Source organism: Anolis carolinensis, chromosome 1, assembly GCF_035594765.1.
Source record: "Anolis carolinensis isolate JA03-04 chromosome 1, rAnoCar3.1.pri, whole genome shotgun sequence".
Classification (NCBI taxonomy): Eukaryota; Metazoa; Chordata; class Lepidosauria; order Squamata; family Dactyloidae; genus Anolis; species Anolis carolinensis.
Window position 1 is genome coordinate 270,457,272 of NC_085841.1, and position 12,284 is coordinate 270,469,555.

At 39.0% G+C, this 12,284-nt stretch overlaps 1 protein-coding gene across 1 annotated transcript in view; it reads right to left on the bottom strand.

Annotated features, from left to right (window-relative positions):
• The window catches only part of nucb2 (nucleobindin 2), a 45,360-nt gene extending 35,974 nt beyond the window's left edge, over nucleotides 1–9,386 (bottom strand). The window contains exon 1 of the mRNA XM_062967673.1: nucleotides 9,185–9,386. Within this exon, the coding sequence (XP_062823743.1) occupies nucleotides 9,185–9,219 (35 nt within the window). The 5' untranslated portion in view covers nucleotides 9,220–9,386. The remainder of the gene's footprint in view (nucleotides 1–9,184) is intronic.
• Between the last annotated feature and the right edge of the window lie 2,898 nt (nucleotides 9,387–12,284).

Consider the following 12,284-nt stretch of genomic DNA (forward strand, 5'->3'; position numbering starts at 1 on the left):
CAACTCCTGTTGCGTGTGTTCCCCCTTTTTCTTGCACATAAGGTACCCCAGAATATAGAGGGCTCCAACTGATCGCTTTATTTTACTTCATGTTTGATTTCAGGGTATCCCTTTCCTAATATGATCTGGACATCTGACTTGCCAATCTTCATTAAAAATAGGCATAGAGATACTTCAAGATTCCTTTTTCAGAAAAATATTCTTTCACTGAATCACTGAAATAGTCAGGATGTTCTTTTTGTCTTTACCCTAAATCTAACCGCTAGTTGCAGTTTACATACATTGCTTTTTGTCAAAACTTGGAACAAAAATTGTGAACCATTACTCTTGTTCTTAATTGCACATTCTACAAACACAAAATATCATGTCCTTACTATTCTTTCCTCCTTGTAATTCTTATCAGATATGTCAGCAGAACACATGAATAAAATCTTACATGATCCGAGGACATAGGCCTATCACGGATCTTGTAACGTTGGCAACAGTGCATCTGGCAAATTGGATCAAAAAGAAAACCTCACACTGTCAAAGAACTCTCTGGAAAAAAATTGATTGAACACATAGCAATCAATATACAATAGTTACATTATGGAATAGTAAATATTAAACAGCAAAATAGAAAACTGCGAAAAAAGCAGTTAGAAGTCATAGTGGTTGCTAAGTTGGGCAGACAAAAAGTAGAAAAGCAATATAATACTTTCCCTAATATACCCATTCTCAAGAGAAAGAAGAGGCAGTTTTGGGGAGCTGCTATGCGCAGGGAAAATATTTCCAGAAAGTTATATTTAAGAGACATCAGAAGTTGCCACTCTTTGGTCCCATTAGATTTGTAAAAAATTAGGAAGAATAACTGAAAAGAAAATGCAAAGTCGAAGAGGGGAAGCTAACCACAACCCTCTACAATAGTGAGAATTAATTAATAAGGTTCTGGGGTCAAAATTCTGGGGATATGATAGAATGATTTTAGTTCAAAGACGTCGAGCTTAATTTCAGCAGGAGAGGGTCTGAGATTTTCAACAAGGGACCTCCAGAAGGAAAAGGGAGGCAGCTCAAACTCTTGCTTTACATAGATCCCACTCCCAGATTGAATTACTCTGAACCTAGAATTCGTTTTAAAGTATCTCAGCATGATATCAGAATGCTAAAATAAAGAGACAAAGGATGACTATTCTAACTTCCTGAGATACCTTACTTAATATATAGGTTAACAAAAGGTGTTAATGTTTCAGACGAACATCCATGGAAGAAAGGCATCACAGAAACTTGAAGTCACTCTTGATCCAAAGATGACATTTTAGAAAGAAGTCGTTTCCTGTCTATAATACATTATTTGTCAACTGCAGGGCCATATGTTGGGAAAGACAGAACTTAGTCTGCGGGTTGCAATGAGGTAATTCAGTTGTTGAATCAAGAAACGTATATTTGATGTTGATAGATAATACTGTCTTAACACAATTTATGTTCCTCGGTTATAAATGTCATTTCTTAATCAGTTCTATCATAAAAACATGTAAAAGGGTTGTTAAACTCGGGGCTATGTCTGTTTTTATTGTTGCTTTTATTGTTGTTTTTATTGTTATTTTAAAGCCAAGTGTATTGTTTTAATCTATTTTTGTAAACTGCTCCGAGCCAAACTGTTTAATAAATAAACAAACAAACTGCAAAAACTTTTTTTTTTTTTTGCGGGATATCCTACACCACATTCTCAGAGTCTCAACCAATTTCACATGGTTTGTGGCAGCCACAAAAACCAAGTTTCTGGAGTATAACAACTATTTTCAAAGTAAGTACCACACAACTGAACAGGAAAAAACACTTTCAAGCCAGGAACAATATTTTTTTTAAAAAAATCATTACATAGTATAATACAATTCAGCAAGGTGCTGGCTATAAAATAATCAATGCACTCTTAAACAGAAGTCAACAGTGGTTCCAGTTGTGAAGATATGTTGTATACCTTAGCAGGAATGTTGTACAAATATAGCCATTGTGCTCTATAATTACATCATTAAGAAAATGTTGCAAGTCTCAAAGTGGCAAGACCTCATCAAAACGATGTTCTTTCAAAATTCAACAGTCAAAATGTGGCCTGTGGTTTCATCTGATGTTACTTCAGATTTAACAGAAAATTAACACTGCCATTTCAAACAACCAAGGAGATTTGAAAATGTACATACTTTACTTTTTTGGTGCAGGTATATCTGGTTCTTTTTCCAACAAGCTAACAGGTAGCACATGTCTCTTCCCACATCCCCATTTAATCATCAACCTAACCTATCTTCAAAGTGGTTTTTTTAAAACTGAAAAATAAGTGCCAGCTGTGAAACATTTGCAGGGCACTTTGCAGATAACGTTAGCCATATCAGTTCCAGCTTGGATGCTGTGGGTGATACAGTTTTGAGGGATGTAACCTTGTATCCTGCTTGTTTAGTGTCATGGGATACTTTTCAATTTGTGCAACCTAAAGATGTAGGGATCCTTGGAGAGGTGAGAACCAGCACATATGTACTAACTACATCCTTGCCATTCCTAGCCCATTAAACAGGCCAGAGTAGGAGTGGGTGAAGCAGGTAGTTAATGCTTCCTTACAACAAGGCAGAGTTCTAACATGTCTAAAAGAGTCATTTGTTACACATTTGAGAAAAAAACTATTCCTGAATCCTTCTGTAATGAACAATTACAGGCCACTGTCTTACCATACCATTTTTAGGCAAGATATAAGAGTGTGTGGCAGACTACCATTTCCAGCTGTTCCTGGTTTAAAAAGGCAACATTGATCAATTTCAGTCCGATTTAAGTTAAGGAAACAAAAACAGCTTTGGTCCCCTTAGGTAGTGGATAACCTACAAAACAGACAATACAGAGGTATTTCTGGCAGACTAAGTTCCAGGTTCAAATCCCGGGAACGGCTTGAGCACCTGCTGTTAGCTCCAGCTCCTGCCAACCTAGCAGTTCGAAAACATGCAAATGTGAGTAGATCAATAGGTTCCGATCCGGCGGGAAGGTAACGGCACTCCATGCAGTCATGCCGACCACATGATCTTGGAGGTGTCTACGGACAACACCGGCTCTTCGGCTTAGAAATGGAGATGAGCACCAACCCCCAGAGTCAGACATGACTGGACTTAGCGTCAGGGGAAACCTTTACCTTTTAATTGCAGTCAGGGCATTAACTGGGACTGGTTAGTAGGACCATACTACTCGTAGTTCCAACTGCAGCTAGTTTGTTTCCAGGCACAATTCAAAGAAATTGTTATGACATAGAAAGTCCGATATGGCTCAGGCCCAGGCTATCTGGCAGACTATACCTCCCCATATAAGCCTGCCTAGGCACCGAGAACATGAGACGCTTTTATCTCAGCTCCATGAGAGCCACATGCAGAGTTTATGGGTGTGCAAAATAGGGCTATCTCAGAGTCTGCCCTTAGTCTTTTGACTCCTTTCCAATAGAGGCCAAAATAACTTCCTTTTTGCTGTCCTTCTGCTACCAGGCAAAACCTTTTTATTCTGAAATATTTATTTATTTATTTTAAACATTTTATTTATAATTGTTGTGATACAATAAAAAGGAGGAACACATGTGATCAGGAAAAAAAGAAGAAGAAAAGGAAAAAAAAAAAACACAAAAAACCACAAAACCAGTTCCCCTTGACCCTCCCTCCTCTCTATGTTACCTTCCAGCTCCCCTGCTCTGCGTTTAACTTCTTGATATTCTCATTTTTTCCTGAACCAGTTGTCTTATCACCCAAGAGTGCCTACTCTTTAACAACAAGTCACTCTATATTTCCAAATTCCTTTTTTCCTTTAAATATTTACTTAATTTGTTCCATTCCGTTTTCATCCCTATTTGGGTTTTTTGTGAGATTATCTGCGTTAATATATCCATATTCTGTATTTATTTATTTTTAATATATTTTTATTTTCTGGAACAGAAAATCTTGAAGAGACTAAGGGTGCTGTAACGTTTTAAACTAATCTCATTTTAATAGTTTTTTAATCTTTTAATTACATTTTAAGTGTACACTTGTATTGATTGAATACTATGAATAGTTTGATTCTATTTTGATACTCACTTTTTGTACGTTTTTTTTTTATTATAACCTGCCTTGAGTCCCAATTGTTGAAGAAAGCTGAGATACAAATAAATGTAACGTAACAACAACACCACTAGAACCAAAAAAATTAAATGCAATTAATTAAAACAAGAGTGACTGGCCTACGTTTATTCAATTAACTTCATGGTTGAAGGACGATTTAAATTCACATCTCCACTATTTACTGGGCGACATCACCTTAGTACAGAATTGTCTCTTTAAAAGTGCTATTTTGCCATTAAATGTGGCTTTTACTCCTGGAGCAATGTGCTTTGGATTTATAATGAAGATAGGCAGTAACATCTTGTTTATAGGTAAAACAACCCTTACAAAGTAAAAATGCTTTTCATATCACTAAAGTTCAGTGGTAAAAACTAAGATATGGGGAATTTCCTGGGAATTGCAAAACAGAACAGCTTATACACCAACTCACATCTACAAAGTAACTTACTGAGTTTGATAGACCTGTGTGTGCACAAGAATTGTGCATCCAAGGAGGATATAGCCTAAAATAGAATATGGAAAAGACCATAGTAAATGAGACACAGGCAGATAAGGGAGAAATCAAGCAAATGAGGTTACCCATATTTTAATTGGGTTATAGCTGGGAAGTAGGGTTAATAATGTCTTTCAAAGACCACAAAAGAAAGGTGTAAAGACTGATTTGAAAGAAAGGAGACATGTTCAGGGAAGAAATATTATTTTCCCTCCCCATTAAAACTGCTTTGAGCATCTCCAATGATATGTCCTATTCTTTAAAGCCCAAGTCACAAGGAAAAGAAAGAAAAACCTGTAGACAGGTAAGAAAAATGTGAAATGCACATTTTACCTTTAAACAAGACTCCTGGCCCCTCTTGTTTACAAGTAAATTTGAGTGCAGATTTATTCACAAGCAAGGCAGGTGAGGAATATGCTCTGCTTTCCATATGTGCGTATACAATGGATTCAAGTTCGTTGGTGGTGATGTGTGCCTTCAAATCATTTTTGACTTACAGCAATCCTAAAATGATCCTAGTAAGCGGGGTTTGTGAGGCTAAGAGTGTATGATTTGCCCGAAGTGGGTTTTTATGCCCAAGCAGGGATTCAAACGCTGGTCGCTATAGTCATAATCAAACTCTCAAAGCACTACAGCATGCTGGCACTCTGTTTACAAAAGAACAGAATTTCAAATTATATGCCACTCCGTTATGAATCCTACTTTAGCTTTTTTAATTAACAAAAAAGCAATGGTAAAATAAGCAGTAGCATAATAAACTACTACCATAATGTTAATGAGGGGTTCTGCAGTTAGCTTCATAGCAATTTATTTTTTAAATTAATTTCTAGTGCAGATGAACTTTTAAACAATGTTCGGCTTACAATCAAATTAACATTAAAATTCATAAGGAAAGGCGACTAAGTGATGAAGTGTAAATACACTGATATTACATTGTGAAGAATCCTGTATTAAACCCTATGTACTGATATTTTCCATTTTGTACTTAATACATTTCACACACAAACACAAAAGAATCCTAATAATTTCTTTACCATTAATCATCAGAACATTAAGTATATTCACACAGGTTAGATGTAAACTATTAAACAATACTCTGAATTAATTAAAAAGATGGGCACTTCTTGAAGGACACATAGTACAACCCTGTACTTGTTGGAGTTGAACCATGTCCCAATATGGGGATTTATCTGCCAATGTGCCTTCTTCACCAGTCCATATGTTTAGGACTTCCCTCTTTATCATTTCAAATAATTAAAAGAGAAACACACTTCTCCATCGTTTTAGTAGGATTTTGTCATGTTATTAAATGTGACTAAGAAATGCATGGAATAATATGCCACTGTTGAAATAGTTGGAATCTAATAAAAAAAATACAACACAGAATAGGGCAAACCTAAGGACAGTCCTTATAAAACCTAATTACATGAATGGGACTTCTATCTAAGGAATAGCTGACCAACAACAAATGGAGAAAGTTTCCTACACATTTGAAACCAGCCAACCTGTTAAATTCAGTGATGGCCCATTTAGTATAAGTTATCAATGCTGTGTACACAATCATGCATGATTTTCACGCAATTTTTAAATTAAATATACTAAGGAGATCATTTGATTTCCTGATTGTAATTCTATAAAAAAAACATGATCACTCACATCCCTTTAAATCTGCAGTGGGACAACATTTGCCACGGATGGTGTTACAGCAATGCATCTTATCTGTAAATAAGCCTTTGAAACCAATTCAGTCAAGGTTAAAATGAATAGGAAAGTTGCTTTTCTTTTTACAGATAACAGACTCACAAAGAAACAGGAATAGTTTGTTGTTCTGACTCATTGTGTTAGGCGTATATTATCATACAGGATTCTGCAGACCATTGTTGTAATAGCACAATAGAGCGGAACAGCAACATTCTTCCATGAAAGGTGTGCATCCCACATAAGAGAGGAATCTCTTATTGCTCAAAGATTACTAAGTCCCATTTCCTGGGAGCCCATTAACTTTGATGCAGCTGGCATATCAGGAACATCTTGCACAAGGCATGAAAGACCCAACTCTGAAACATTCAAGCATACAACATCAGCCATGCTTGAAAAGCTAAATAATTTGAGAGCTCACAGCTACTTTTATTTACTGTGTGCCCAGCTCAACATGTAATACAATATGCACCTGAAAGTTGCTTCACCATGTTTACATCCCAACCAGGGGTGCATCTACTATATTTATTCTAAAGCACAACTGACGGTAGGCACTTCCTATGCATTTCAGTCGTCTAATTGCCCAGGGTACATGTTCTTAATAGTAATTTTACATAACTAGTGTAACTTATATTTTATTTGAGTATTTGTATACTTTCTTATTAAATTTAATTATTTATATTTGTTGTAAGTTTACTGATGTTACTTTGTATTTTTTTGTATTTTTTAAAGTGTTGAATTTGTTCGTGGCATTGAATGTTTGTCTTTTTGTACTTAAACCATCCTGAGTCCCTTTGGGGAGAGAGGGCAGTCTGTAAATAGTTTTTATTTATTATTGATTTATTATTATCTACAAATCTTACCAAGAGAATCCCATGATGGGATTGCCATCATTCAAAAACAGGCATTTAAGTCCGCTATATGATTTTTTATTATTTGAAGTACTTTATCTTACCTGTCTGAATGTATCTTTCTCTATGTCCCAACCTCGGAGGTTAAGATTGTCGGGGGAGGCCCTGCTCTCAGTCCCACCTCCCGCGTAAGCACAACTGGTGGGGATGAGAGACTGGGCCTTCTCAGTGGTGGCTCCTCATTTGTGGAACTCCCTCCCTAGTGACATTAAATCAGCTCCCTTCCTCCTAGCCTTCAGAAGGAAAGTGAAAACCTGGCTCTGGGATCAAGCTTTCGGAGAATAGCAAAGTGCAATAATAGAATTGAAATATGTGCAATGACTATGGAACGGCCTTAGATTATGATTTTTGGATGCCATGATTGTAATATTGAATGCAATTTTCAAATGTTTAATGTGTATTAATTTTAACTCAATTTATTTTAAGCCCAATGTTTTGTATGTGTTTAAGGCATTGAATAATTGCCATATGTAAGCCACCTTGAATCCTCTTTCAGGGTAGAGAAAGGCAAGATATAAATAGGGTAAATAAAGAATACATTTATTATTGAATGTTTGCCGATCTTTTTGTTGTACACTGCCCTAAGTCTCTTTTGGAAGATAGGGCGGTATAGAAATAAAGTTATTATTATTATTATGTAGTGTAGATAAGTGGTTCCCAACCTTTAGTCCTCCAGGTGTTTTGGACTTCAACTCCCAGAAATCTGACCAGCTGTTAGAAATTATGGGAGCTGGAGTCCAAAAAACCTGAAGGAGCAAAGGTTGGGAACCACTGGTGTAGATGCATCCAAGACTAAGTTATGGGAGACTCTCTCAGCCTCAGAGGAAGGCAAATTCTGAACAAATTTTGCAAAGAGAACCCCATGATGTGATTGCCATTATTCAGAAAAAGGCATTTATGTCTGAAGAAGCTTAGCACACAATGCCTTTGCCTACTTGGAGACAAAGAGACTTCAGATAGTAATTAGTGATGCTACTGGAGGCACTTTCTGTTGTTGTTTGGATGTCACTGACTCCACCTTTTCCCAGGTAGACCTAAATGTCATCACAAGGAAGTTCCTCTCTGGCACTCTGGACTGTTCACAAGGGAGCCTTGTATGCATACAGGCTTCCAGAGGCTGATGTGTCAGATTAGTTCTGCCCCATCAGCTTAACCAAACCAACCCTTCTCCTTCATTGCAATCCCACACACACGCACCCCAAGTAACCAAGAAGAAACCTGTACCAATAATTCAGCCATGTGCTTTCGAAGGCTTTCATGGCTGGAATCACCGAGTTGGTGTGAGTTTTCCTGGCTGTATAGCAGACATGGGCAAACTTTGGCCCTCCAGGTGTTTTGGACTTCAACTCCCACAATTCCTAATAGCCATGTTATGAATTGTGTGAGTTGAAGTCCAAAACACCTGGAGGGCCAAAGTTTGCCCACACCTGTTGTATGGTCATGTTCCAGAAGCATTCTCTCCTGATGTTTCACCTACATCTATGACAGGCAACCTCTGAGGATGCCTGCCATAGATGTGGGCAAAAAGTCAAGAGAGAATGCTTCTGGAACATAGCTCTACAGCCCGGAAAACTCACAGCAACCCAATGCAGCCGTGGTCACATTCATATTAGCACAGCTCCGTAAATGAAAAAGCAAGCAAGCTCCCATATGTCCAGCCTTTGTTTTCTCTTCTTCCCCTGGAGGGTTAAAGATGTTGTTAAAGTTGATCAAACAAGAAACTCCAGAGTCCAAGAAGAGGGTCTGGGGGGTGCGTCTCCACTGTAGAATTGATGCAGTTTGACACCACTTTAACTGCCATGGCTCAATGCTGTGGGATCATGTGAGTTGTAGTTTTACAAGGTCTCCAGCCTTCTCTGCCAGAATACCGGCAGCCTCGCCAAACTGCAGCTCCCATGGTTCCATAATGTTGGTCCATGGCAGCTAAAGCGGAGTCAAACTGCATTAGTTCTATCACGTAGATACACCCCAGGTTTGGAGGCTACCTTACCTTCATGGCTATGGAGATGATAACAATCATGAGAAAAGCTTTTGCCACCAGCTGATGAGCAGCACAACTGACAGTCTTCCGGAGTGGTGCGGCTTAATCTTCCTTTCTTTCCTTCCTTCCTTTCTTCCTTCCTTTCACTCCCCTCTCTCTTCACTGAAGCAGGTCTCTTTCTAGCATTGAAAAAAAAAAGATCCTAGCCCCCGTTGCCATAGTAATAGGTCCTACCTCCCGGAGCGCACGGATTGGCGGAGCCTGCCCTCCTTCTGGGCATCGCGTTGGGTCGCGATTGGTCCGCCGCGAGGCAGCCATGCTCAGCTGCGCGAGCGGCGGAACGGGGCATTGAAGGTGCGTTGCGCGGGCGGAGGTACGTGGCGTTTAAGGACGGTGGGCGGGGCCTGCTCTGAGCTACCTCTGTGACGCGCTCTTCATGGAGCAGGGCGGAGAGCCAATCAGAAAAGCCCGGCATGGCCTTCTCCCCTGTGTCTCCCTATAGGGCCAGGAATACAGTATGTGGTTCTAATCCTCACTGCTTTGGACTTCTTTTCCCAGAATCCTCGACTACTCTCCGAAGTAGCTGAGGCATCTGGGAGCTGAAGTGCAAAACACACTGAGGACCAGAATTTGCGGGTCACCGGGTTAGTTTCATGAGATTTTCAACTATCTGTTTGTAACAATTCTGTGTTTAATTCTGGTTGAATATTAATGTGTAGAAGGCTTTCATGGCCGGAATCACTGGGTTGTTGTGCATTTTCCGGGTTGTGTAGCCATGTTCCAGAAGCAATCTTCCCTGACGTTTCGCCCACATCTATGGCAGGCATCCTCAGACGTTGTGAGGTTAATGTTAACGTGCTGTAGGTTTAAATTGTGTTGTTTTCATTGTGAGCTGCTCTGAATCTCGTTTAAGAGAGGAAAGCGAGGTATAAATAAGAATAATGATAATGTGTTGCCGAAAGCTTTCATGGCCGGAATCACTGGCTTGCTGTGAGTTGTCCGGGCTGTATGGCCATGTTCCAGAAGCATTCTCTCCTGACGTTTCGCCCACATCTATGGCAGGTATCCTCAAAGGTTGTGAGGTCTGTTGGAAACCAGGCAAGTGGGGTTTATATATATCTATGGAAGGTCCAGGGTGGGAGAAAGAACTCTTACCTGCTTGAAGCAAGTGTGAATGGTGCAGTTGGCCACCTTGATTAGCATTGAATGGCCTTGCAGCTTCAAAGTCTGGCTTTTTCCTGCCTGGGAGAATCCTTTGTTGGGATCCTTAGCTGGCCCTGATTGATTCATGTCTGGAATTCTACATAGGGACCACCAAACGCAGCATTGCCCAAACAAGAATCAAGGCATAGTCAGCCATAGCAGAGCACGTGATGAACCAACCTGGACACAGCATATTATCTGAGAACACATAAATGCTGGACCACTCTCACAACCACCATGTCAGACTACACAGAGCCTTGCACTGAAATCCACAAGCATAGGGGCAATTTCAACAGAAAAGAGAAAAACATGAAAATGAACAAAATCTGGCTGCCAGTATTAAAAAAAAAAACTCTAGAATCAGGACAGTAAATAAAGAAAATGGGAATTCCAGACATTAATCAATCAGGACCAGCTAACACTTCCTAATAAAGGATTCCCCCAGGCAGGAATCAGCCAGATCTTGAAGCTGCAAGGCTATTCAAGGTAATTAATAGTAACATTCATTCTTTCCTCCAACAGACAAGAGTTCTTTCACCCTGGACCTTCCACGGATATATAAACTTTACTGACCTAGTTTCCAATACAGTAGAGTCTCACTTATCCAACATAAACGGGCCGGCATAACGTTGGATAAGCAAATATGTTGGATAATAAGGAGGGATTAAGGAAAAGCCTATTAAACATCAAATTAGGTTATGATTTTACAAATTAAGCACCAAAACATCATGTTATACAACAAATTTGACAGAAAACGTAGTTCAATACAAAATAATGCTATGTAGTAATTACTGTATTTACGAATTTAGCACCAAAATATCACGATTTATTGAAAACATCGACTACAAAAATATGTTGGATAATCCAGAACGTTGGATAAGCGAGACTCTACTGTATATCTCACAACCTCTGAGGATGCCTGCCATAGATGTGGGCGAAAGCCTGCTTCTGGAACATGGCCTTACAGCCCAGAAAACTCACAGCAACCCACTAACACAGTCCTGTAGATACAGTGGTTCCCAAACAATAAATAATCTCAGTATTTTGGACTTAAATTTCCAAAAAAAAACCTTGACTATTGGCCAAGGTAGCTGAGGCTTCTGGGAGCTGAAGTCCCAACCCTGAAGAGTTCTTAATGATGTGGGGATGCCTTTGAAGTTTTTTTCTTTGGGCCCTTACTAAACAAGTACAATTTCCCTTCATACAAGATCATCAAGGCAACTATTTGAGATTAAACAGCTGTATATAGCCCTATATAAGAGTCCTTCCCAAACTCTAGTAATTTTGGACTTAATTTCCCAGAATCCTTAACATTGGCCAAAATGGCTAAGGCTTATGGGAGATAACGTCCAAAAAACCTGAATAATTATTTTACTTTCAGAGAAAGAGACCCAATACAAGGCATGCCCGTGTTCCAAGGGGCTCATATTCGTTGTGAATAGGATGTAGGCTTAGGATAGTTTTGCCAGCAAGAGGTTTGTCTCAGTAAGGCATGGACAAACTTCGGCCCTCCAGGTATTTTAGACTTCAACTCCCATGGTAGGCTGTTAGAAATTGTGGGAGTTGAAGTCCAAAACACCCAGAGAGCCAACGTTTGCCCACGTCTGCTCATGTTCCATTGAACACAGCTAAGCATACTTAGATATGCAAAAGGTTCGTATGACGTTTGATAAACTTATCAAAACAAATTAATAACTCTTGTTTTGTTCTCAGCCTATGACAGAAGGATTATTAGGTATCACTAGATTAAAGAGGGCAAAGCAAAACAAGGCCTATTAATCAAAACATATTTGAACTAATACAGAATTGAGAAAGAAATGCAAATAGATTTCTTCCCTAAAACAGGAGTGTGAAAAGTATACTTTGATGTGCCAGCAACCAAGACACATTTTAAAATGACT